General features: G+C 51.6%; 11 protein-coding genes across 11 annotated transcripts; 6 read left to right on the plus strand and 5 right to left on the minus strand.

The window, feature by feature from the left end:
* Positions 1–1,275: 1,275 nt before the first annotated feature.
* ARB_00175 (uncharacterized protein) lies at positions 1,276–2,880 on the minus strand (the record flags this gene model as incomplete). Its single annotated transcript, XM_003013678.1, has 3 exons — positions 1,276–1,551; positions 1,648–1,755; positions 1,831–2,880. 3 exons carry the CDS (start codon positions 2,878–2,880, stop codon positions 1,276–1,278), a joined length of 1,434 nt encoding a protein of 477 aa, XP_003013724.1.
* Positions 2,881–3,239: 359 nt separating this feature from the next.
* On the plus strand, positions 3,240–3,602 carry ARB_00176 (uncharacterized protein; the record flags this gene model as incomplete). The annotated part of the gene is made up of 1 exon (XM_003013679.1): positions 3,240–3,602. The coding sequence occupies one exon, from the start codon at positions 3,240–3,242 to the stop codon at positions 3,600–3,602; it is 363 nt and encodes a 120-aa protein (XP_003013725.1).
* A 270-nt stretch (positions 3,603–3,872) lies between these two features.
* ARB_00177 (uncharacterized protein) lies at positions 3,873–5,084 on the plus strand (the record flags this gene model as incomplete). Its single annotated transcript, XM_003013680.1, has 2 exons — positions 3,873–4,176; positions 4,249–5,084. 2 exons carry the CDS (start codon positions 3,873–3,875, stop codon positions 5,082–5,084), a joined length of 1,140 nt encoding a protein of 379 aa, XP_003013726.1.
* Positions 5,085–5,570: 486 nt separating this feature from the next.
* On the minus strand, positions 5,571–8,380 carry ARB_00178 (uncharacterized protein; the record flags this gene model as incomplete). Its single annotated transcript, XM_003013681.1, has 3 exons — positions 5,571–7,250; positions 7,311–8,195; positions 8,255–8,380. 3 exons carry the CDS (start codon positions 8,378–8,380, stop codon positions 5,571–5,573), a joined length of 2,691 nt encoding a protein of 896 aa, XP_003013727.1.
* A 580-nt stretch (positions 8,381–8,960) lies between these two features.
* ARB_00179 (glycosyltransferase family protein) lies at positions 8,961–9,785 on the plus strand (the record flags this gene model as incomplete). Its single annotated transcript, XM_003013682.1, has 1 exon — positions 8,961–9,785. The coding sequence occupies one exon, from the start codon at positions 8,961–8,963 to the stop codon at positions 9,783–9,785; it is 825 nt and encodes a 274-aa protein (XP_003013728.1).
* Positions 9,786–12,495: 2,710 nt separating this feature from the next.
* On the plus strand, positions 12,496–13,057 carry ARB_00180 (uncharacterized protein; the record flags this gene model as incomplete). Its single annotated transcript, XM_003013683.1, has 2 exons — positions 12,496–12,943; positions 12,969–13,057. 2 exons carry the CDS (start codon positions 12,496–12,498, stop codon positions 13,055–13,057), a joined length of 537 nt encoding a protein of 178 aa, XP_003013729.1.
* An 827-nt stretch (positions 13,058–13,884) lies between these two features.
* On the minus strand, positions 13,885–14,624 carry ARB_00181 (uncharacterized protein; the record flags this gene model as incomplete). The annotated part of the gene is made up of 2 exons (XM_003013684.1): positions 13,885–14,163; positions 14,259–14,624. The coding sequence occupies 2 exons, from the start codon at positions 14,622–14,624 to the stop codon at positions 13,885–13,887; spliced, it is 645 nt and encodes a 214-aa protein (XP_003013730.1).
* A 390-nt stretch (positions 14,625–15,014) lies between these two features.
* ARB_00182 (uncharacterized protein) lies at positions 15,015–16,740 on the plus strand (the record flags this gene model as incomplete). The annotated part of the gene is made up of 2 exons (XM_003013685.1): positions 15,015–15,357; positions 15,428–16,740. The coding sequence occupies 2 exons, from the start codon at positions 15,015–15,017 to the stop codon at positions 16,738–16,740; spliced, it is 1,656 nt and encodes a 551-aa protein (XP_003013731.1).
* A 2,464-nt stretch (positions 16,741–19,204) lies between these two features.
* On the minus strand, positions 19,205–20,561 carry pnk1 (DNA kinase/phosphatase Pnk1; the record flags this gene model as incomplete). The annotated part of the gene is made up of 4 exons (XM_003013686.1): positions 19,205–19,562; positions 19,656–20,125; positions 20,230–20,402; positions 20,465–20,561. The coding sequence occupies 4 exons, from the start codon at positions 20,559–20,561 to the stop codon at positions 19,205–19,207; spliced, it is 1,098 nt and encodes a 365-aa protein (XP_003013732.1).
* A 402-nt stretch (positions 20,562–20,963) lies between these two features.
* Positions 20,964–21,826, minus strand: ARB_00184 (RNA polymerase II mediator complex subunit Srb5, putative; the record flags this gene model as incomplete). Its single annotated transcript, XM_003013687.1, has 2 exons — positions 20,964–21,306; positions 21,381–21,826. The coding sequence occupies 2 exons, from the start codon at positions 21,824–21,826 to the stop codon at positions 20,964–20,966; spliced, it is 789 nt and encodes a 262-aa protein (XP_003013733.1).
* Positions 21,827–22,307: 481 nt separating this feature from the next.
* ARB_00185 (uncharacterized protein) lies at positions 22,308–22,741 on the plus strand (the record flags this gene model as incomplete). Its single annotated transcript, XM_003013688.1, has 2 exons — positions 22,308–22,389; positions 22,455–22,741. 2 exons carry the CDS (start codon positions 22,308–22,310, stop codon positions 22,739–22,741), a joined length of 369 nt encoding a protein of 122 aa, XP_003013734.1.
* Positions 22,742–25,776: the final 3,035 nt, after the last annotated feature.

Raw genomic sequence — 25,776 nt, forward strand, 5'->3', positions numbered from 1 at the left:
CGGCCGTTAGCAATCCCGCATTATTGCCTGTACTGCCTCGGTATATCTAGGGGCGGCGGTATACTGTTAGCGCCTCGACCCTGTGCATGCAGCATCCAAGTTAATAGCCTTTCCGGCTCCAACTACCCTTGGTTCCCCGTTCGCCTATCTGCCTTACTGCGCAGTTATTATGCCTTGCACCGAGGACAGGCAGCATATGTAGGCCGAAGCCAGGGGCCCGGGAGGAAGATCAACCCGCTCGTCGGGGTAAAGGCAAGCCAAATGATAATCGCCTCTGGTTTTCCGCCCCAAGTTCCTTGCCGAAGATCCTGACAGGGGTAGTTCAATTGCTCGATACGGGCAGTCAACATGGGACAAGCACAAGATCAGTCTGAGTGCACACACGGCCAGCTGGTTCTAGCCAGGCTGAACAACTAGCTAGTCAGGGGGCAACGAGTGAGGCGGGTTGGTAGTTAAATTGTTCAATCCCCCAGCAAAGGGCCCGCGCACTTGTAACTAGCCGATTAGTCGGACGGGCAGGGGAATCCAGCCATAGATATTGAATTACTAGGCTTGTTAACTGCTCCCGTAACTATTCAGAGGGATCTGCTTCGTCATGTTGGCATGCCTGTGTATGAGTTAGCGAAGGTCGAGAGGTAGTTTAACTATCCCTGTTATAGGGATCGTAGTTATATGCCGCAATATAAAGAGATCCTGAGGATGGGAGCAAGATAGCAACGCCCCCATGCCGTGTCTTCGTATCCCGGGGAATATTGCGCACGGAGTATTATATGAAAGATACTATGAAAGATTCCAAATGGGACGGAAATACATAGGTATATACGGGCACGAGGGCATAGGGAACGAAGTGTAATCGATCCTGCTTGCATGCATTATGATGAAGTTTTGCTTTTATATGGAAAATACAGGCATGGTTCCCCAGCTGAAGAGGCGCTTCTGGATACCGATTTAATACATTGGAACGAATTACTCTGTCTCTGTTATTCAGTTCGATACTCCGTGCGCTGTTTTGTACTGTATTTCCCAGGGGTTCGTTGGTATGCTGGTTGACCATGCCCCGTAAGCAAGTTCCTCTCGTATGTTGCCAGCTTGCTGAGCCACCCTCTTATGTCACTTTTGATAGTACCAGTTGGTAGATGGTAAAAGTAGCTGCCACGACCTTTTGCGTAAGCATGTGCTCTATATTCGTATCCAGGTCTAATGTAAATACGCAATGTCTTTTGTATTGTGCGTGTATTGAGCGTCAATAATAACATCTGTCAACCTGTTGACGGATCAGTGTCCAAGCTTACTCTCGAGCCACTTGGCAAGGCTCGAGAGCTCGTTATCTGGAGACCTCGACGCAAAGGCACCAGGGTGTGCACTCTCTTGGCTGGCAAGTGCAGAAGCAGAGCTGAGCACTGATGCCCAGTCCGATATTTCATGCAATGGCCTGTTATGCAGGATTTTATGGACACAGTTTGCTTCATACTGTGCAGTATCTGGGTCTGGTGATGTAGAAATGTGACTTTCGATGATGAGACCAGATTTAACTCGGAAGAACGCCTTGGTCTGCAGTCACAACACCGTCAATCGTAGTCAGTTAGTGCGCTACATTTGGTAGGGAGGGAAGGGCAATGTGGCGGAGCTTGCAGGGTTGAGACATACCGAAGGGGAGAGGGCAGGTGATATCTCTGGCCTAGGCCGGGGATCTTCCTCTGTTGGATGCGTGGAGAATGTAAACTGGGGGCACTGTTTGTATTTCCATTCAAGAGACTGAAAAATTTATGTAGGTGTTAATAACAGAACTTGAGTAAAAGGGTATAGCAGCGGGTGGGTGTGCTGACTTACGTGTAGTTCTTGTATGCCTTTGCACACCTCGGGCTCATTTCTTGCGTCTTCATCCGTCAAGATGCCGGTAACCCAGTCGTCCCCCGAAGATAGCTCCGGATTGTTGGCGTGGGCTCTTTGAGCTTTCCGCAACGCATTGCGGTCGAGATTGTATAGCAAAGCAAATTCTTCCATGATTTCCCCAATTATCTGCTGCATGAGGAACGGCCGGACTGATTCGTCCAAGGCGGAGGATATGTTTCCAACGGGGGACCTGACGCTCTCAACACCCCTTGCTTTGATATACGGACGAGCAGGAGACCTCAGAAAGAGTCCGATCTGCCTGAGGTTTGGCGAATCGATCAGACAGGTGCCATGATGCAAAGCACGGAATCTTGACAGCTTGTACGCCGAACCCGAGATCTTGACGGCCCGAACAGGTCTCTCTAGCGGTGGGCTTTCGACATCTTGGTCTGAAGGCCCAGCCTTGACTACCAGAGAAGACGGCTCTTCCTGTGCATCCTGACCAAGAACGATATCATGACGCTCGTTGACTCTTGTTTTTAAAGCTCCAACGTTCTTCAATGCCCTGACCACGAGCTCGGCGTGTTTATCTCGATGGAATATCGGCTTGGGACAGATCACGCAGAAATTCAGGTTCCCTTCATCATGGAAGACCGAGCCACCACCAGACCGTCGTCGAACGAATACGGCACTCCCATCACTGACAGTATTACCGCCTTCTCCGTTGTTTTCAAGGCCGGTGCTGGTCCGCAGCAGGCGCAGGTTTGTCTCGAGCCACGGGTTCTGGTTCCGCCCGATCACGACACAGGGCCTATTTACGTACAGGAAGAGGATCTTGGAGTCCGGCGGGGAGTGTTCATAGAGGAAGTTCTCGAGGGAGAGGTTGACAAAGGGGTCGCTGGAGAGGGACTGGTAGACCTGGAGTTTGGACTGAGGACGAGACGAGAGCGCAGCAAACGTCGAGGCTGGCCTGCTAGCCGTCCATTGGCAGCGGTTCCTGAGAGACTGCGACCAGTGCAGTGGCTGCAGGGGACGGGCTGAAATCATGAAGCCAACCTGACCTGCTACAGCGTCATCGTGGGTGTGTATCAATATATCGTCGAGGGGAGGTAGACAGCAAGCAGGAGACGGACGTCGTCCAGAAAAGGCCAGGAAGATGCGGCGGAAGCTTAGGGCGACCCCCCTGGCAGCGCCGAGCCTGGGCGTAAGGCTTGCTTTTAGGCTTGCTTGGGGCGAGTTTAGGGCTGCCCTTTAGGCGTTGAGCCCCGGGAGCTAGTTAAAGGAACGCCCCACGAAGCCTAGGTTTGCCCCCTAAGACTTAGTTAAAAGGCCCCTAAGCCGCCCACGGCCCAGTTAAAGAGAAGTAGCACTTCCATGAGCCTTCGTGACGTGTATCCGACCCAACCATGCAGTCCTGCCTGTTAATTACTTCAGGAGACAGACAGGCTCCGCCGGCCTCTCGGTCCGCCAGAGACGAAGCTGCTCCCCGTCCTCCAGCGTCTTTCTGCTCTGCCAGCCAGCCAGTCATCCCATCTGTTAATCCGCCATTCCGTCTGTTCGATCCGTCAGGCTTTAGGCGATCCGTCATCGGCGCTGAGTCATCCGCGTCGGGCCACGCAGAAAAAAAGAATAAAAAGTCGCAAAGACGACCAGGTGAAGACAAGAAGAAGAAGAAGACAAGAAGTCGAGAGCAGGAGAAGCCTGGCTGGCTGAGATCAAGCGATTGGACTCTGGACGGACCAGACTGGCGCCCGTATTCCTCTGACTGACCGATCTCACAGCGACCGAGCAGCTGTCTAGTTATATAACGCCCTCGATCCCTGCCTGCCGTCCAACCCCACCGTCCAGCTAAAGTACAAGAGTTAACTAGCCAGAGGAAGAGCTTCAAAGATGTCGACCTTTGGAGAGCATTTCAGGGTCACCACGTACGGATTCCCTCCACTGACATACACCGTATCAGTTTTGCTGACCAGAGGCGTAGCTATGGCGAGTCACACTGCCGCTCTGTCGGCTGCATCGTCGACGGGTGCCCTCCCGGCATGGAGCTCACAGAGGCAGACATCCAGCCCCAGATGACAAGGAGGAGACCCGGACAGAGTGCTCTGACAACCCCTCGAAACGAAAAGGACAGGGTCGAGATACAGTCTGGAACCGAGTTCGGTATCACCCTGGGCACGCCAATAGGCATGGTGGTGCGGAACGAAGACCAGCGGCCCAAGGACTATGGAAACAGCACCATGGACATGTACCCTCGACCCAGCCATGCTGACTTCACCTACCTGGAAAAGTACGGTGTCAAGGCCAGCAGTGGTGGCGGCAGAAGCAGTGCACGAGAGACCATCGGTATGGCTTCCTTGTGCTATATACTCAAGCCAAATCATCACAGGTAGTATCTCTGTTGACACACAGTTCCAGGTCGAGTGGCTGCCGGTGCTATTGCGGAGAAGTATCTCAAGCTCTCCCATAACGTAGAGATAGTCTCCTTCGTCTCCTCTGTTGGACACGAGCATCTCTTTCCTCCCACACCCGAGCATCCCAGCCCGGTAACCAACCCGGACTTCCTTAAGCTCATCGAGACAGTTGACCGGAAGACTGTAGACTCCTTCGCCCCGATTCGATGTCCACACGCAGAAGCTGCTCAGAGAATGACTAAGTTGATTGAACATCATCGCGATCTGTCAGACAGCATCGGAGGGACCGTCACATGTGTCATTAGAAACGTCCCCGTTGGCCTGGGAGAGCCTTGCTTCGATAAGCTAGAAGCTAAGCTTGCACACGCCATGCTCTCGATCCCCGCTACAAAGGGCTTCGAAATCGGTTCTGGTTTCCTGGGCTGTGAAGTTCCTGGATCAACTCACAATGATCCCTTCGTGGTAGAGACTAACGGTTCTGGAAAGAAGCTGACTACCAAGACCAACAACTCTGGTGGTATCCAGGGAGGTATCTCCAATGGAGCCTCAATCTACTTCCGTGTTGCCTTTAAGCCACCAGCGACTATTGGACAGGCCCAGACAACCGCTTCTTATAACTTTGAGGAAGGTGTTCTCGAAGCAAAGGGCCGACATGATCCCTGTGTCGTTCCAAGAGCCGTCCCCATCGTTGAGGCCATGGCTGCTCTGGTCGTCATAGATGCGCTCATGGCACAGAATGCCAGGGAAGCCGCGAAGAACTTGCTTCCTCCGCTGCCACAGACAATACCCACACGGCCAACGATTGCTCCAGCCCAGAATAAGGACGAACAGGCAAAGTGAACGTGCACTCATATCTTCGCTATTAGGCAGAATCCAGGGTAGCCCATTTTGTGGTACACGGCTCGTGTGCCTACCCTATTAACTTTGGTAACCTAGATCTAGATCTCAAATTCTTAATGCATATACATTTGGACATGTCGACATCTCATTTTTAAAAAAATACATCTCGAGATTATTCTTACCCTGACTAGATCTCCGGTAAAGCAGATATAACGGTAGAAGAAATGTTCACATCATCACATACATTGCATTAATTAAAAAAAAAAAAAAGTGAACGTCAAGGTATCAAAATTCAGTACGACGCTAATCTCCACAAAACGCCATATACTGTCTAGGTATGCAGTACTGATTTTTGTGTACAGAACGAGGGTAGGCCAGTCAATATGGATCATCAAGGGTAACATGCACTAAAGAAGCCAAATGGTATTTTTTAAAAACAAACGAAGACGAAGAAAGAAAGTGCCAGTGGCCTATCTGGTATCATTTTTAGTTACGCCTCTGGCGTAGTGAATACCGTGCATTAGGCGTGGCTCGGGGCGCTGGGCCGTCATCGAGGTTGAGGGATTTGATAATTGAGGGACTGGGGTTGCTAGGGCCTATGTTTGAAAATCTAAGCCGGGAAACAGGCGTTTGGACTTCTGATGAAACTGACGAGGCAGAGTCTGATGCTGTAGAGGTAGGGGAGAACGGGCTGTCTTGCAAAGCTGAGTCAAATGATGGAGAGAATGACAGAGTTGGCTTTGGTCTCCTGGCAGCTGGGGCTGGAGTATAGCCTGCAAATGCAGTAGTAGGTGTGAATGATGGCTGTGGTGTTGCCTTCAATCGCGTCGCAAAGTCAGGAAAGCTGTTGTGGTGTCTTTGGGGGAGGACGCTTGGTGGAGAGTTGGTATTGGGGCTCATTCTATTGTTAGCAGTCTGTGGCCGTCTCGCTTGGGGGCTACCGGCGTACCGGCTGCCTGGAGAGAGGTTGTTTTGGCTCATGCTCAAGGTAGTAAATGACCCGGCTGCGGATGACGTAGGAGAAAAAGGCTTCTTGTCTGTCTTTGTCTCTGCCTCCGCGGCTTTGGGGGTATTCTTGGGCTCTGTCAGGCTGGTGTGAGGGGCCAGGAGAGGTCCAAGTCCAAACATCTCATGTCCCATCATGAAGGAAACCAAATATATCCCAGCGTTATCCAGGCCAACTGGGCTGTCAAGTTGACGAGCCTGGATCACAGCCAGGTAAACGCAAGATACCAATTCAAACATAGACAGCAAGATCTCGGTCACATTCCAGACTGCCATTGGCTTCATCAGAGACTCCAAAAATGAAAAGGCAGCAACAAGGAAGGATATACCAAGTATCACCGACTCTATAGACTTTGCGGGCTCCGTATATACCTTGGTGATCATCCACAAGACCAGACAGGATAGCAGGAGGGTCATTCTCAAGACATGTGTTGGCTTGTTTCCAGAAACTGCAAACCTCTGGTTGATAGAAGCTTGACCAGACTGGTTCTGCTGGGCACTCGGTCCATCGGCGATGGAGAAAGCTTGGTCAAACAGGTTCTCCAGGCCAGTTTCGGCTGTTAGTCCGGGAGGGAAAAATTTGGGCGCCGCGAAGACAGCATTAGTCCGGACCGGTTTATGCTTCTGATCATCCTCATCTTCCGTCTCAATCTCGTCTTCCTCTAAAGAGGGTCGTGTAGGCTGTAAGACAGGAGCTTGATGGAATGGGTTAGGTTTTTTCTGGATCTGTTCCGCCTTTCCAACAACTGGGTTCCGAAGATTCCATGATGGCGGTTTTGGCACTTGGGGTAGCTGGCCCTGGAAGAGCATTGAAGAAGAAAGAGCTGGTGCCTGCGGACTTGTAGGTTTAACCGGGACTTGCAGAGACGGCCGGGATGGAGTCCAGTCCATCGCATCGACATCTTCCTGTCGAAGGTCTAGTGGAGGAGTTGGTGGGACGTATGGCTCGGGGGTAGCCAAACGGCGTGGCGCGAGGCTGGCAATAGGAAATCGCTTAGGAACTGACTGGCTGCCTCTCTCAGAGGCTTGTGGCTCTGGAGGATTCTTCAACTGCATTCCATCGCTGCTGTTTGTACTGGATAACAATTCCTCGGTATGGTCATGCCAATCAACAAGCGGTCTCTTTTCGAATTTGATAGTAGATGTTGATGCAAAGGTAGTCTATCCACCATTAGCGTAATTCCAGAGACCTTGGTAAATGAGAAAAGCAGCACGACTTACAATCAAGGTAAATATAGCCACAAAAGCATGTATCGACGGGTTTAAATGGGGATGCAGGCCCGTAATCGCAGGGTCTTGCAAACCGGCCCACGCCATAAACCTGACCATGAGAGCAACAATCTGAATACGATAATACTCTCGTAGCCCAATCAACCGGCCATGATGGCCTTCAACTTTCAGTCTCAGCTTCGGGTTCCACCAGAGAGCAAATGCGCCGAGAATCAACGAAAGGCCGGCATAAGGTGCAAGAAACATAGCACACTCTCCGGGAATGCGAAGATTTTGGACGGAGCTAGAAACGCAGTGGCTTCCGAGAGAGGACGTCGACATTGAAGCCACCTCTACCTCCTGCAGCTCGTAAGCGGAAGATACAAAGGCGACGACGTCCCAGACCAGTTGACCGGCAACACTTGACCAGAACGAAAAGGCACCCGTAGAAACCAACAGGCCCTTCCACTTCCACATCTGCCTTCTCTTCCGGGTCGATTTTCCCTTGCTACGTTCCATCATGCGCCGCAGATGGTCTGTTTTAGCTGCGTATCCGGCCTGTCTGATGCGATCGATGACCCGCGGCTTGCATTTCTCGCACACCTGCGGGTAGCGTTCCTCCAAGCTCCGTTTATAAGACGGATATGACTTCTCATAGGCCGCATACTCGGGGTGTGACGGGTCCGGGAGATACGAAGCCAGTGTCTGGGTGAAGAGATACTGGTTCTTCTGGCAGGTAGAGCAGAAGATGGTAGAATCGGCCGCACTTGGTAGCTCTGGTTGCTCCTCGAAGGATTGTGATAGTGATGATATTGACGGCGAGACGGGAGCAGCGTACCGATGGAACCGCTTCTCCGTAGACACCTCAGCGACCGGCGGATCGGTTATTTCGCCATTCTACCCATTGCCGCCGTCAGTATAGATGTAGATACAAGTTGTTTCGATGGGCAACGTACTTCGTCTAGATAGTTGACAGCCTGACAGCTCTCGCACTTCCACCGCCGGACGGCGTTCTTGTATATCTGCCTCGAGTTTCCGCCGCAGTAGAAGCATCGCAGTCGCTTTTGGAAGAAGGGAGCCATCGCAGCCTACATGAAGCAAGCAAGCAAGGCCCGGGTCGTGGAGTGACAGAAGGTGTTGTTATTATTTTGATTATTATCATTCCAATAACTAGTTAGTTATTTTATTTGTTATCGTCAACTTTTCTTTTCGCTTTTCGGGGCGGCTGGCGGCTTTAAGGCGCGCTAGCTCGTTAATCGCCGACGGAGCAACAACACCTCTTCGGCAGTTAATAACAACTAGCACTCAATAGCAGACAATAACTAGACAATAATCCAATAGCCAGCAGAGCCGGGCAGGAGGCTGAAGATGCTGGAAGGGAGAAGACGACGGTCGTGAATTCTAGCCATACGGTAACTGCCTGTTGGCTACCAGGAGATGAGACACGCAGGCGGCAGATAAAAAGGCTGCATCAAACAGTTGACAGACAGTTATTGATAGATTGATACCATTGATACCCCAGCGAATGCTGCTTTTGGTTATGGAGTATCCAGTTCTCACGGGGGCTGTGGCCTTGCTGGCCCTTATCTGCTTGGTTACGGTACAGTTGAAACCTCTCTTCTAGGCTGAATGCTTACATGGCTAACCTGTGGATAGTTGGCAATGTTCTGGCCGGGCAAGACAGATATCCAGGCACAAGTGAGGCAGCCTTGCCGTCCAGTTCATCTTCTGGTTGTCCTGGGCAGTGGTGGACATACGGAGGAGATGCTCTCTATGCTCAGACATGCGGAGCTGGACCCAGCGGTGTATATCAGACGTACATACATCGTAAGCTCTGGAGACGCATTCAGCGCGAGAAAAGCCGTCGAGTATGAGAAAAGCATTGAAACCAGTGAACAAACAGGCCAGGATGAGAGTAAAAGCAGCAACTATACCATCATAACGGTCCCTCGCGCAAGAAGGGTCCATCAATCCTTCCTGACTGCGCCGTTGACCACGCTGCAATGCTTTGGATTCTGCATGCTGGTGCTTATGGGCAGACATCCCGACCAACTCACCCTCACCGCTCACTCAAGCTCCTCAAGCTCCCCTTGCCCCGGATATCCTGACATCATTCTTACGAACGGGCCTGGCACGGGAGTCTGCGTGGTCGTGGCCGCCCGACTTCTCCGTCTGTTCGACCCGCTGGTATGCCGCATTCTGCCCCAGGCCAGATCAGATATCTCTTCCAAGTCCCAAACTAGTACCTACTCTGGCCCCGAGTCCCGTTCCCACTCCGGGCCTCGAGATCAACGCCGTGGAACCAGACGATATCTACGGACGATATTCATCGAGTCCTGGGCTCGCGTGACTACCGTGAGTTTGTCGGGAAAGATCCTTTTCCCTCTCGTCGACCGATTCCTGGTGCAGTGGGAAGGCCTAGCTGGTTACTCAGGGTGGTTTGGATTTGGAAGAAAGGCCGAATATGTTGGGACGTTGCTGAGCTAGGCGACGTGAGGCAAGAATGGGGTGGGAGTCACTACATATACATAATACATGAGAAGGAACCATACATATACGAGATGCCGCCTATCTCTTATGGGTTATATGTTATTGCCGGCCGGCAATTGATGTTCAGTTGGATGCTGGACGGAGGGAGATGGGGGGGCCGAGCAAGAGACGGTTCATGTTGTCCATTCTAGCTCTCTAGAGTTAATGGGTGGTGGTGCAAAGGGGATGCCGGAAGCTACAGGCCATACTTCTCCGGGGGAGACAGCCCGTCACACAGCGCTGGTTATACATAAATGCGATCGACCGGATGGTACAACGTTGGGATAGAGGAGGAAGAACAAGGTGCATGAGCAAAAATCCTCTACACGATAATCGCAGGTGGGTGAAAAAAAAGGGGGCAAAGATGGCTTGAGATTAAGCGACCTGCTCAGCTTTCTCTATCTTTCAGCCCAGAAGTGCAAGGGGTAAGAGCAGTAGTTAATATTAACTGTGCTATTAGCTGAATATACGATGATGCACCACACTTAACCCGCGATCAACAGTGTGCATCGCTTACTCCTATAATTAATAACTAATTAATATAACCGTAGACGCATGCACATAATATGTACATACCTCCCGTACGCGAGCTGATAGTCCGGTTCCAACCAATATATGCTATATGTAGTTAATTATAAACGGTCAATCTCTTACCTCTTTCTATACTTAGTTCGCTGACGAGCGGTTCCGAACCCCCATGCTGCAAAGCAGGCCGTGGGTTACAAAAAACGAGCCATTGAAGCGGGAGTAACTATGGACGAGCCGTCTATCGCATCGTGCACATGATTATCCGTGTGATGATTATCTGACTGGCCTCACAATGGAGAAAAACAGCTTCCGGGCCACGACATACACGAGCCTGGATGCGGTGCTCCAGCGTCTGTCTCCTTTTGCTTCCAAAAAAAAATGCATTGCATTTGTGTCGAGGTGATTTTGTACCCCCGTACCACTTGTACTATGCAAATTGCGACATACAAGGCCAGAGGCGAAGTACATAAGCGAGCCCGGCCAGGTCAAGTTACCTTTTTCTTTTTCACCTAACATGCCGAAGAGCTCTTACTCCGATGCCCGGAACATTTCTGGAGAAGCTTGCATGGACGGCTTCTCTTGCCTGGCGAGGGACGGCAGGACTATTGAATTGGGTGTACAACAACCCGGGAAATGTGCCGCTCGTTCATGCCGTCTCGTCCAGAACCAACAGTTCGAGGCATTGAATATTTGCATGTGGAGGTCAAGCTGGGAATGAATAATAATAATGATGGCAAACATGGCCGGAGGGCGAGAGAAGGTGAAAAATCTCAGCCAGGGGGTCCCAAAAATATTCCCCCAACATCACGAGCCGATTGCCTTAGCCTTGATATATCAGGTAAGCTTAATAATGCTAACCGGTCTGGATGCCTGTCAAATGCCAGAAAGACAAAAAAAAAAAAAAAAAAAAAAAAAAAAAAGGTCGATGGCAGCCGAGGGATGGGGGATTATCCTGGAGGCTTTAGGGCTTAAGAGGCAGGCGACTATTATTGCCAGGAAGCCAGCAAGTCAGCGAGTCGCCGTTTCGTTGCCCTGCCCGGAAGCAAGCCCAATTCGACCAGCTCAGTGCGAGATACCTGAGTAGATGCTGAGAGATCCTGGTTACATCTCTGACGCCTTACGTCAAACGTCCATCGAGCCCACCGAGGTTGGCATCGAGCGTGTGCGATGCTCGCCCTTTTTCCCAGCCCGCTCTCTGATCTCGATACGATCGATCAAGCATCTCCTGTGAACATCCGGAGTCTAATAATAATAATGATAATAATTTTGCCTTCCTTGTGTGCGTTCGAACACGAGAGAGCGAGAAGGCAGGCCGACGGTCTAGATGGCGCCGGACCAGTGTTACGGAGTGTCGATGCAAATAGTAATGGAGTCGCAAGATGGAGCATGAGCATGGATGGGGCGGACGGGGTACATGGGGGGATTGGAGTCCGATCCAGTCCCAGCCGCCCACGTCCACACAGATATCTGTATGTATGTCCTTGCTGTGCTGTGCTGGTAACATGGCAGCATCGCCGTCACCAGTCGAAAAAGGAGACAACGATGACGGGTTCGGTCGTAGTCTGACGAACAGGCAGCGCGGGTGCGTGGCCCGGCTGCGGCATGCTGTGACTGTGGACTGCGAACGTCATGTCATGGGATGGTGGCCATCGAGGGCAGGCTTTTCTCGACTTCTCATACGCAGACAGGCAGGCCAGGGCAGGGCAGGCCTGAGTTTGACACATGATGGCGCACCGAGTACTCCGTATATACGAAGGGGGATCCTGAGATCGATGCCTAGGTTAGGGCTGGCACAGGAAATAAGCGACTGCAGAGTAACTTTGCGTACTCCGGATACTCCAGCAGAAAGATACGCTCCAGTCGAGTGAAAAGACGAAGAAAAAATAAGAAAACAAATATAATAATATCGGGGGAGAGAAGCGAATCAGGGAGTTGGTCTCCTTTGCAACACAGGCTGCTTCTGCTTCTGCTTCTGCTTCTCTCTTGTCCAGTCGATCCTGCAGCGAAGTGCCAGAGAGATGCACCCCTTACTCCCGCCCGTTCCGAGTGATTAGAGTAGCAATAATAGTAAACTATTCATTCCTTCATGTGCGTGACGAGTTGTATTTTTTGGTCCAGAAGTCAGTCGATGAGATATGTGATGACGACTTCAGGCATCGACATCGGCCCTTTTGCCTCGTATCCAGCCACGGATAAGGGCGGACTGAGCTTCATCCTTGACGCAGGAACAGCTGTTGAAAAGTCTATCAGCTTCAGCTTTTCTTCTTCTTCCTCTCGGATGGATGAGCAGAGGAAGTCCTCTGTAGAAAGGGAAAAAGCAAAGAAGAAAGAGCCGGAGGGTTGTCTTGTCTTGATCCGCAGCGGAGGCAGAGCCAAAGTAAACAATCCAACGGTTTCCTTTGCATTCTTCACTCTCTTTCATATTCTCTCTTCCCTTCTTTGTTTTTTATTCTCTCTCTCTCTCTCTTCTTTCTTCTCTGTCGTTGTCTTTTTTTTTGTTTTGTTCTTCTTATTATGCTTCCTTTCTTTTTCATGCCAGACCCTCCCCCCCTGGCTGCGAGTAGGAAGATTTCCCTTGGGCGCCGGAGGTGAGTCAGTCCCCTGGTTCCATAGCGGGCGCCGTTTCTTTACCCAGAAACCTTTTTTTTTTTTTTTTTTTTTTTCTTTTCTTCTTCTTCTTCTTTTTTCCTTTCTCTTCTTAATCCCTTCACCTTTTTAACTCCTCATCCCATTTTCTCACAGTCGTATTGGCGGATTTTTGGCCTCTTATATCCATCCTCAAGGGGTGGAGCCACGTTTCGGGCCATTTTTCGCTCAGAAAGTAGTTAGTATATAAAATTTTTTTTCCTTTTTGCTTTGCCTCAACCTTGGTTCGGCCATCGTGGAACCAGCAAGTCTTCGGAAAAAGAAAGGCAAAGAAGGAAAAAGAAAAGAAGCCCGCAGCAGCAAGCAGAGAGAGAAGAAGAAGTAGAGGTGAATCTTGGATCTTGAAGCTGCTCGTCATGGCCCTGACAGACTGACGGGTTTTGCTGGGTGGGACATGGATATTTGCTTATTGCATGGGGACAGGCCAGGGAGGCAGGCAGGCAGGCTGGTCTGTTCGACGATGCCTAGATACACAGCAGCCCGTAAGAGTTATGTTATACTGAGCTCAGGAAAAGGAAAGTAACCTGAGTTGCGCACCCCCCCCCCCCCATTCACGTCGAGCCGTCCGCATGTATCAATTGAGTCAACAAGCCAGCAGGACCCGGGAGCAGGTCGAAACCGCACGAAACGAGGGGGGATACAGCCGGCGAGCACCCTGCCTGTCTCTGCACGACCATGGCTTGTTTGATAGCATCTGCTTCTGGGAGGCAGAGAAAAAGCTCTTAATCCCTCCCGTCTCCGCTGGCCAGGCCGTAGTTCTTAGTTTATCTTATAGTGTAGGCCCTAGCTAAGTATATTAGCATATGAAAGAAGCATCCGGAGCATCAGGAAGCAGAACCAGAAACCACAAAGCGGACCAGGAACCAGAATAACGGTGAGTTTCTTAGTCAGGGCAGCCTTCGTCTTCGTCTTCGTCTTCGTCTTCTTCTTCGTCTTTCTCTTTCTGTCTTGCATCTCTCTCTGTCCGCGATGACGGCCTCGCTGTGAGCATCCCCGGCCATGTCACATCTCTGTCCCCCAGCACCATCACCACCTCTCTGCCTGTAACTCTGCCTGTGACTCTGCCTGTGACTCTGCCTCTGTCTCGCCTCTCTGGCTGTCTCTGGCCTGGAGACCCGCCCCGAGAAGCTCGCTGGCCGTCTGTAAGTGGCTCCAAGCCCGTCTGGAGTCTCTCGTTTCTTTTCTTTGCTTCTCGACCGCACACAACCCACGTCAGGCCCTCTTGTTGCCCGACAGTTCGTCCCCGGGGAAGCAGACGAGCCCGTCTTCCCGCCGTGAGTGGCCCTGGGGCTGCGAATAAACAGCAGCAGCAGCAGCAGAAGAAGAAGAAGAAGAAGAAGAGTCCCTCCCCTGTCGCGTGCTTTGGTGCCTCTTGACTCTGCCTCCTCCCTGCTGTTCTGCTGTCTGCCCAATTGCACTTGCACCAGTCGAAAGAGAGTCTGCAGCCTCTCTCGCCCTCGCCCTGGCCTGTCCTCCCTCTTTTTTTTTGCCCTCGCCTGCCTTGCTGGACTGCTGGCTGAACCCCCCGGCCGTGGTTGTGGTGGTTGTTTGTTGCTTGCAGCCTGCGCGCACTTCCAAGTCCGCCGTCCAAAATCCTGCTACAGACCTCGCCTTCACCAACATCAGCTTGACCTTCAACTGCAGCTTCAACTTCGTCTCCAGCAAGAAAACTCCCCCCCCCCCGCCGCCGCCGTTCGCTGCCTGCTACGGCCAGTCGCCAGCTCCAGACAGCTTCTCTGCCTGCCCGCGACTACCGCTGCATCCTCCCCAGGCCGATCGTTGCGCCTTTCCCTCCGCGCTGCATGAGCTTCCCTTCCCTCGCCCGCGACTGGCCCTCCCAATCATCCCTCGACACAAACAATACGTCTGGCCATACAGGCTCTGCTATGAAGTAGAGGCCTCGTCTGCCCGAGCGCTGTCGACCAGAGAATAATAAATATTTCGCGTGCTGGCTTGCACTGCTCAAGACGAGAAGACTCGCAACCTCGCAATCTCGCAACCTCGCAACTCGCTATGCTGCGACTATCACAGCTCTTCGAAGCCAGCAACCGGCGCGACGGCGACGCAGCAGACATCGCAGCCCCGTCCTCCCATCCATCGTCCTGTCTCGCAAGGCCGCCGCCGCCGCCGCCTGAATCGCCCGAATCCATGATCTCCTCGAACCCGGGGTCGCCCGTCACCTCGCTCTTCTCGACCAGGACGCACACCCGCTTCCCCAGCTCGGTCTCGTCGCTGGCCTCTTCGCCCGTCACCAGCTCGCCCGACGGCTTCGGCGGCACCAAGACGCAGCTGACAGAGGTCAAGGAAGAGCCCGGCGAGCGAGAGACCGGCTGTGTCGAGAGAGATGGTTACTTTCGTAAGTCGCTTGCTGCTCCTCCCTACCATCTACATCTACGTTACTCTACATTCTGCTACATTCCCCCTAGTTAGTTGCCAAAGGGTGAAGGGAGAAAAAAAGAAACGAGACGCAGTCAAGAGCAAACAAGATGCTAACGTCAGAGGCTTAGCTCACTTTAATGACTTCCATGCCGCCGCTGCCGCCGCCGCATACGACGACAGCCATCTCTCGCTGGACTCGCACGACTTCGACCAGATAGACACCCTCGACGCCGTGGGCGCCTTCAAGAAGCGGAGGTCGGACAGCAGGTCGCTGCGCCAGATATCCCGCATCAGCACTCGCTTCTCCTCGCTCTCGTCTAAATGGAAGCAGGCCAAGCCCTCGTCGATCGCAGATACAGTCGCTACGCGCGATCGGTACGAAGACTCGCTCAGGTCTCGCGCCAATTCAGCCACTTCCGCCCTCGCCAGCCCGGCCGCCAGCTTGATATCCGCCCGCCAGAGCCTCTGTGCCCCCTCGCCGGCTAGGACGACGTTCGAGGAACGCCTGAACGAGGCTGGCGTGGCCGGCCTGGACATCGAACGGGCGAACCAGCAGTTCGACGGAGAGCCAGAGAGACATGTCCGGACGCCGCTGCTCCCCCCGGTCATGATGGACCTGCCACACATCGACAAGGACCAGCATATCGACTCTCCGCTGGAGTCCCCGTCCATTGCTCCCGTGGCAGACTCTCGGGACACCGACAGCCCGCCCATCACCTCCATAAGCGATGTTATGCCACCGACCTCGCCGGTGTCGCCCATTACCTCTGCTCATCCCTCCATGTCCTCCATCAGCCGCCAGCTGGCCATGTCTCGCCTCTACTCGACCCGCATGGCCATGTCTGACTCCGTGGACGAGTGGTCCTGCAAGCTGGGACACGCAAACTTCACCATCTACCCCGAGCCATACGTTCCCGAGATCTGTGACAGGGAGGCCCTGAACAACTTCCGTGCCAACTGGGAGCTTGCTCGCTGCAACTACGCAAAACACCTTGCACGGACTGATGAACACTACGGCTCCACCTCGCATATATACAAACTCACCGAAGAGAAGTGGGTATCCGTCAACAGCCAGTGGAAGAACGGCTACAACCATGTCATCGCCAACCTCGAGGACGGCAACGGTAACCGTCTCTCTCTCAGCCCGTCAGAGGTGCTCCACTGCTCCCAGGACGCCGTCAAGATACCCGGCCTTCACGACAAGAACAAGTTCCCGGAACTCGGAGACGAGGACATCGTCGGTCCCATGTCTGTCGGGCCCGGTCTACAACACTGTCGATCCAGTGACGATCGGATCCTCTCCAAAAAGTCCATTCTCAAGTTCTTGAACGGCCTCTTCAGCCTCCGCAAGAGCTCATAACCACCACCCCCACCCACTTTCTACTCTCTACCCCTTATTCATTCTCCTGTACAAAAAATACCCCTACCCCTTATCCTATCACCTCTATTTTACCCTATTTACCCGATATTTTTCATTTGTTCTGATTTGCTGCGGTACCTGCATGCAATTCATAGTCGTCTCCCACCATATCCGAGCTGGGCTAGAAAGGACGACTGGAGTTAAGATGTCCTGCTTGTGTTTTTACCTTTCTTTTTTCTTTCTTTTTTTTTTTTTTTTTACGGTTCTTATTCCCCATTCCACCATAGTTGTTTTGCTCATTCTCTCCTTATATCTCAGCATCAGATCATGAATCATGCGTTACGCTCCTTATGACCCCTTATTGCATCCATCGAGGAACTCCATATCCTATATATGCTCTATCATGGATGAACGACGCTCCTTATCCAGACTCTCATTTGTCATGACACTCATTTAAGCCATTGTTTTAATTGCGGCGTTTGAAAAAAACGGGCCCTAGCATTCCCTTGGCCCTACTTGTTATCCCGATGCATCCTTTGCCTTTTTTTTTTTTTATCTCTCTTCCATTCAGCCCATTTGTTCATCATACGTTATAGAGGATATACATAGAAATCGGCTCCCCCCATGGCTTTTCCTATATTTCATTTTTCTCATCATCATTTATGGTCACGGTTCACGGCGCGAGGGCTACGGCGCCGGTGGGATCTCGTGGAACTACCAATTTTCCTATCTACCATCTATCTACCAGGTTTCACTCTTATACTTTTCCTTGTTTGCATCTCTCTTTCACATCATCTGGTATCTCCTTAACGAAGAAGTCGACCGACAAGAAAAGAAGGGCAAGGCGGTTGGCCGGATGGATTGATATGCAGGCTGCCGTGCCAAAGAGAAAAAGCAGAAACCCCCTTAAGACGGAGGACAAGATACGACATCCTTCCCGCTGTTTTTCTGGGGAAGGACATGCAGCTTTCCTTCTTCCGCTTCTTCTCTTCTTCTCCTGATATATCAAAAAAAAACTACTCTATATCCATCGTCTTCCTCCATCGACCTCTCTTCTAATGTTTAACATACTAATCCCGCTCCGTTCGTTTCATCAATGGACGGACACCCGCCTCCTATCCTGCCTTTCCATCTACTACCTGCCTACCTACCTTTAGGTATCGATTGTTTCATTATGCATCCTTTACTATGTTTCAGCCAGCATGTAGCAAGCCGTTGCTGACCAGCTCAGCATATTTCCATTGCATACTCAACGTTGATACATCCTCTCTTCAGTTTGTCCTAATATACATACCTATACCTATACCTATACCCCGTCCACACCTCCATCTCATTATATCCATTCCTCTTACCGTCCCTATGTACTCTCCAGATGTATCGTCGCATGTATGTAACCACACACCCACACCCACACCCACACGCTCCTTCAAGAGATCCTTATGTTCCATATACCCTGTTCCGCGCTGCATTGCTGGCAAAAGCACCACCATCATCCAAAGAGTCTTATATATAGAGACGATGAAATGAGACAACAAAAGTTATGGGCAGAGAGATATAAAAGAAGCAGGTATATAAAACGACGTTTTTGGACAATAAAAAAAAAAGTTATAGCTTATGTGCTTGAAATAAACTGGATCTATCGAAAACTCTTCTAAGGATTTCATTATTTCATATCCAATACTGTCCCCATATCTCCCTCGCCTCCTTATCTCCATCAAACTGAAACGCAACACTGACCACGTCCTTAAACCCCTCAGATACATCTGGCACTTCGAATCGACGCGCATATTCGCTGAATGCCATTCCTGGAAGCTTGGTGCGAGATTCCGGGTTCAGTGACTCCTAATCCGTGCATTGCGTCAATATATACATACACATACGTACATGGCTCAGCGGGGGTAACGGGAACTGCAGAGCGCAACTGGCTCCAAGATAGGTGACGGGATAGATAACCCTGTAGAAAGGCATAAAAATAAAGGGTGGATGGATGGAGGGGTGAGGCACGTTACACTGCATATGAGGGACAAAAATTGAGTGCTAAAAATGGGTATTGGCATGGACGGGGAAGAGGAGGGAACTGAAAGAGAGGAGGGGGCAGAGGGGGGTGGAAGTCTAGACGGACAGGGCTGGTAGAAGAGATAGATGTATACGGACCTGGTTTAGATTTGCTGCTCGTACGGCGTCGTTGTGTTTGCAGACTGATATCGGAGTGGAAAGGTAGATGCATCTGATTGGGAGATTGTGTGATTTTGCAAGAGATATCCATTCGGCGCGGGTAGCTTTGTTGGCATTGGTGTTGTCTAAGTAGATGCAGAGTCAATATCGAACAGCTATACCGGCCATGTATAGTAAAACCGGGTACCGGCTATTGGTAGGAAACGTACCGACTGCCACAGACTTTCCGGCCAGCAGATTCTCGTTTGCAACTTTTAGGCACTTTTGTCTCTGATCCGTTTTCATCATGTTAGTCGGTGTAGGCATGTATACACGGACAAGAAATATTTGACAGGCCAAGAAGAGGAGACAGGCAACGTACCGTCTTGAGGATGTCTTGATTCACTCTCTCATACCCGAGAGGCTGCAGGTGCTTCCAGTAAAACGTCGATTTCCCTGATCCCGGACTGCCACATAAGAGCACCAGTTCTGTATCACTCTGCTTTGTAAAGGGAGGAGAGATCTTGTCCACCCCGTCTGTCGATGGTGTATCCATACCCATATAGTTCTTGGGGTCGAACACGTCGACTTCCACGGGGGCGGGCGGTTCATCCCGAAAGAACTCCTCCGGGGTCTTGAACTGTATACCAACGTTTGCAGCGAAGTTTCTAAAAACAAAAAAGAAAAGGGACCAAGGTCAACATGGATAATTTTTGAAATTTAGGCAAACGGACAAAAAGACAAACAGATTGACAACGTACCTATCACAGCAAGAATGGTCACCCTTTCGACCCGCAGCATCGCCAACAAAGATGGAGCTTTCCAGATCCAATGTCTTTACTGGTCTCGATGCTTCTTTCTCATCCACGTCATCAGTCATATCCAGTCCCAAATCCTTTACCATCTCCCTCCACATCCCCATCCTAGGCTTCCTATATTCGTCATACTGCGTGGCAGCATATATGCTAATTGAGACATCCAAGTCCAGTGTATCCAGCACTGTCGTGATCTTCTCCTTCAGTATGGACAAGCTCTTTGAGTCAGAGTTGCCTGTTTTCGCCTTGCCATCGGGCTTCAAACTGACTGCCTTTTGGTTTGAGACGATGACAAGCGTGTAACCGTCCGCCGCAAGCTGTTTCAGTTTAGACGGGACGCTGGAATCCCACCACTTCCAGTCAGAGGCAGAACGGGAGAATCTGCCATTGGATTTGGGCATTATTAGGGTGTGGTCCTATGGTTATGATTAGCATTCTCGCCTTCCAATCCGGGGTGGAATGAGCCGTCCAGTGCATCCAAACGGTTAGATGTTGGATAACTGAAGGCGTGCGCACGTACAAAGTCAAAGGCAGCAATCTTTATCTCATTCTTCTGCTCTTCATTTTGCGTCTCACCCTTTTGGCCAACGAGATAGCGGCCCACAATGCAACTGTTGTTCACTATGTGCCATGACACCTTCTTCGGCTGGCTGGATTTAGGCTTCTGAGAAGCAGGTTTAAAGAAATTAGCCACTGTTTGGCCTGCAGCGATGGTATTAGTGATGATAGTCTCCAACGGTAATGGGATGACACACTAGTGACGGAGGCCTCTGCTTTCACCTTCTTCTTCGTTGGAGGTGAAATGGCGCGCTCGGTGCTGGAGAGCGGTCTCTTGGAGCCGGGCGATGTCATCGTGAAGTGAGAAAATACAGCCACGGCGTTAAGCTGACCGCAAACAGAGGCATATACTGTACGGCAGACCAACCGATGCCGCAACCACAGAGACATATATATATGCTATCTCTTGCTGTTGATATCGCCCCAGGCAGCAAGCCCGTAAAAGTAACAACACTATTTTTGAGGCTGAAAAGGCGAATTTAAGCTTTCAAACTTTCTGGCGCGAACGCGAAGTCACGTGCCAGGATATCTCCCATTTAACCCTTTTGGGGGATATATCAATACATCAGGCTCAAGAAAACGAAGGTCCAGAGAAGAGAGGAAGAGAACAGGTATATTACGAGAACGCTCAGTTATTAGTTGGTCGCCAAAATATTGTACAGAATCTACGTATGCCATGGCAATTGGTGCATGTGTCTAGAGAGTGCCTGCTTTCACTCTGGGATCAAGAGCCAGCCTGTCCCCCGGCTCGAGTCTTATGGCTGGCCGCAGCTGCTCCTTTAGCGCCAGCATGCGCTGCGAGGTCGACCTGAGCAAGTCCGGGCTGTTGCTGTCTTGTATTGTAAAGCACGCCTGCAGGACATACCCTCCATTGGAATCGAGGGGCTTTAGCTGGTCGTATGGCGGCAGGCGGGAGAGAGGCTTTCCAACATGTGATGGCTTGTGTATCTCGGGAGGAATGACGAGTATACGGTGGAGGAAGAGCACTGCTTCATCGAGAACGAGGATGTTGCCTTCAACGACATATTCAGAGCAATAGCTAAAAAAAAAACGTTGTTGGTCAGTCAATCACAAGACAAACAACAATAGTTCAACCGAGGAGTAAGAACCTACTTGAACCCCCATTCGTTCAAGGAGGAGATGTAGTAGTCGGGTACCCGCGCAGAGGCCGCAAACCGCGTGGTCACGCCAGTCGCAGCTCCGGCATCAGGGACGTCCTTGAACTCGATCCTCCACTCTGCCTGGTCCTCCGCGACGCCCATCGCGCCACCGTCGGCGCTGCTGACGGTCCTGTCGACATCGCTCACAACCTGGATATGGTACATGCCAGAGCCCAGCATCTTGATTAGCCGCTGGACGTCGCTGAAGGCCGCCTCCTGGCCCTGGGCCTGGCTGCCGCCGACTCGCGGCTTGATGTAGCCCGGCTTGCGGAAGGACTTGAAGAGCAGGCGGCGCTCCAGCACCTCCGTCGGCTGCATGGCGGCCAGCCCGGCGAGCTGGTGCAGCAGGTCGTCATGCTGGGCCGCGGGGACGGAGGCAAACAGGAGGATCTCATGCATCTTCTCGTCTTCTCGTCTTCTCCTCGTCGTCGTCGTCGTCGTCGTCGCCTTTCGGCCTCTAAATCTGCCTATCGCCGCCTTATCGCGCCGAACGCGAGCAGAGGTTCGTTTACATAAGCCATTACCTAAGCAGCCGACCCGGCGCCGAAGACGGAACCGAACACCGAGATAAGGCCGCCGCGCCAAGCACCAATCAGCATGCGCCGCGCTTCCTTATCTCTCCGCCCGTCGCGGTTTTTTCCTTGCTCAACCTTTTCCTCCCGCTGCTTAGTCACCCGCTAGTTAGCTCGGAAGCTCAACACGAAAACTCTCGCTTTTCTCACACTTTCTTCTTTCTCAACATCTTCAACAATTGCAACTCCCTCGTGTCTGTCTATATATCAAGCCCGCAGCCTGCAGACCCCAGCAACCACAGACAGCTACCGCCGCTACAGCATCAACAGCTCACTCTTCGAATTCAACCAGCACAGCCAATTTCAAGATGCAGGCCACCACCGTCCTCCGCCAAGCTGCTGCAGCTCGCCAGCCTCTGATCAAGTTCATGGGCAAGCGCTCCATCCCAGGTATGCTCAGAAAAGAACCCCTCGGTGATGCTGGAGAGCTCGTCTGGCTGACTGACTGCTACTAGCCTCCATTGACCACTCTCCCCAACCCCATCCCGCCTCGCCAACTCACCAGCTGCCGGACTCCTTCGTCACCTACCGTGCCAAAGCCCAGCAGCACGGTCCTCTCAACACCACATACCGCCCCTTCTCCAGCATCGGAGCCTCCTCGGGCGCTGCCTTGGGCCCTGTCACCCCCAAGAAGGGCGAGTACTTCGACCGCAACGACCTCCCCGCCAGATTCAGACGTGCTCCCTGGTCTCAGGCTGAGATCGACGCCATCGAGACCGGCGGGGCAAGCATGTTCGCTTGAACGGCTCCCCGGTCTTGGCTAATGGCACACTCTTTTCCCTTTACTGTGGCCTTTTTACCCCCCAGGACAAGAATGAGTTGGACGGAATGATGGAGCTTACGATGCAGACGGAGAACAAAACACCATATACTGCCACGACATATACCCACCTAGCTGAGCTGGTTTCGACAAGGGGATATATAAAACACACTAAAACCCACCCGACACACGACGCCTGTATACTTCCGAGTAAGGAGATGTGTTCTTGCCCACTCTATCGGATCATTATATACCGCCCTTCACAAGCAAAAATTATGGCACAACTGCACGAGAACGAAACAACAGAATAGCAGCTGCACGGAACAGCTCAGCATAGCATTAAAGCATGGCAACGAAGCGAACAGTACACTTCACGGAGCAACACAGTCTTCCGGTTTCTACTCCTCCCTTCTCATTTCCTCTTCTTCTTCTTTTTTTTTTTTCCTTTTTACTTTTAACCTGAAGCTTGAGTCATTCTCAGCTTATCGGCGCTGGACGGAGTTCATCACTTTTACTTCTCGTTTCTTTTTCTTCACCTCCTTTTACAGAGTTCGTTATCACTGGGGTTGGGAACTGTCTCCTTGCTTTTTCCATGGTTTGGTTTATGGAGGGGCCTTTTGGTTGGGCCTGGTTGGCCGGCTGGGTTTTTGAGCGACAGCGAGCGACAGGCAGGCGGGCTGCTGGCTGGAGATGGAGGGCGGGAGGACTTGGACAAAGCTGCACTGTACTGTACGACCTTTTTCAACTGTACTTACCTGCCTTTATCCTTTTAATATGCTACTTAACTAGTATATCATTCTCTCTCAACTTGCCTGCCAACCTCCCCAGCTCCTCAACTCGCCGTACCGTCGGCGTTCTAGTCTCCGATATATCTCCAGTGTCTGACCTCGCCGCGGACAGACGGACAGATATAATCCCGAGCATGAGGTGATCTTCGGCGTTTTCTCTGCATGCAGGCCACCACCTCCCCCTGTCCTCCGATTCCTTGTATCCCGAACATCCCGCAGCGTACTTGCGTAGGAACAGGGGGAGGGCCGCCTGCCTGAGCACTTTGACCACCGTCTTTCCTTGCTTTCCACGGTCTATCCGGCCCTGGTCTGTCTTGTCTCTCTTGGCCTTGACCAATAATGTACTTGTTATGTTTGATATTAAGTCGTTATCTGGCTCCCTCGCTTCCAGCCCTTTTGGTAGCTTCGAGCCTACGCAGAACCAGCAACCGGCCTTTTTTAATCCCTCTGCTCTGCCAATACGAAGACGGCCGCTTGTCTTATCTCTCGCCCAGAGCTCCCCAGCTTTATCTAGCTTTACCCCAGATTATTTCTATACATAGTAGCTCGTTGCGTAATTGTAAAGCTGTCTGGTGCTCTCGCGCTGGATGAACCATGGCTGGCCACGCTGAACGCGGCCATCCCAGGGCCATCCCAAGGGACATAAACTAGAGACAACCAGACTGCGCCGGTTTGGTCCTTGTGGCAACTCCTGGAGCGTGATGTCCTGTGGAGACTCCCCGGCGCTCGACTGAGTTCGCTCCCTTGGCTGGCGAAATATCGGCCTGCTCGACCAATATGCCGCCGCCAACTTCAACGCAACCCCCTTCAGCCACGCTCGAGCAGAAGCTTTCGTCTCATCCCTGGAAACCAGCCTTTTCTCTTGACCTTGCTCATAAATAAGGACTCCAATCGCCGGCGGCCTGGTAGGCTGCGGTTCCGTTTGGATGGCTCCAGCCACGGCACCAGAGTTGATCGTCAAGGAGACGAACGAGATCGGGACGACGGTCAAGACCTATCTCTGCCCAAGCAGCGAGCTGCGGTCGAAGCGCCAGCCTGGAAGTGTGGAAATCATTGTATGTTATCCTGTTACAAGCCTAGTTACCGAAGCTTATACCAATGCTTGATTTGCGGTTCATGGGTGGCTGTGGATGTTGTGGATGCACCCTTGAGTGTTGACGTCGATTGATTTGATATACTCGAAAATGTCATTTCCTCGCTGCCTGTAATGAGGCCCATGCCATAAGATGCATCATAGACGTATCATATGCTGGAAAATGGGTGTTGCTCATGCTTGACATGCTGAAGTCGATGCTGACCTGCTGCAGTTGCCGCCAAAACTCCCGTCATCAACCTCCTACCTAACGTCCATCCTGAACGTATTCCTACCGGCTGGATACCCGCACAGCGTCACAGACGATTACATTGAGTGAGTCTTCCTTTATTTTGGGCGGCGTGGGCACCTAGCTGACTCTAGACATCTAGGTATCAAATCTATGTTAGTCCATAAACAATGCTGCTTCGGGGTATCAGATCAGACAGAACATGGGGTTAACCGCCGTATATCAGGACTCCCTCCAAGCATTTTCAAGCTCAATTGCAGGCCTCCTGTCATCCAGAGCAGTCCTTCAAGGCATGCATTCAACCTTATAGACATTTGAGAAGTTTGTACTAACATCTCTCAGGCGTCGGTGTCGGAGATGCCACTGCGTCTCCCACAGCAGCTCTGCTTCTCAATGTCCTGCAGGAAAGTATGGGCAGGATAGCCACCATACTGTTTGCTCATCGTCTCGGGACATCACTCGAGCCAGAATGTAAAATGTACAGGCTGGCCGCCGACATTCTTAACGATTCAGCGATGGTGCTGGACTGTTTGTCCCCAATCTTCCCTAAGCCTGTCAGAGTAGGCCTTCTCAGTTTTTCCAGTGTGTTGAGGGCACTATGTGGTGTTGCAGCTGGTAGCTCCAAGGCCAGCTTGAGTGCTCATTTTGCACGATGGGGGAACCTGGGAGAGTTGAATGCGGTAGGACTAGATATCCTACATCACAATCGACAGAGTAAAAGCTGATGGTGATTGAATAGAAAGATTCAAGTCAGGAAACCGTTATATCTCTCGCTGGAATGCTTGTATGCACTCTTTCTTCTCTTATTCATGCCCATTGCAACGGAACAGAACTAAAGAGACGTACAGGTCGGCAGCGTAGTGGTCTCATACATCACATCGCCGCTAGAAACGTGGATTGCCTTGAT

This window comes from Trichophyton benhamiae (genome assembly GCF_000151125.1).
Source record: "Trichophyton benhamiae CBS 112371 chromosome Unknown contig00074.8, whole genome shotgun sequence".
NCBI classification, from domain to species: Eukaryota; Fungi; Ascomycota; class Eurotiomycetes; order Onygenales; family Arthrodermataceae; genus Trichophyton; species Trichophyton benhamiae.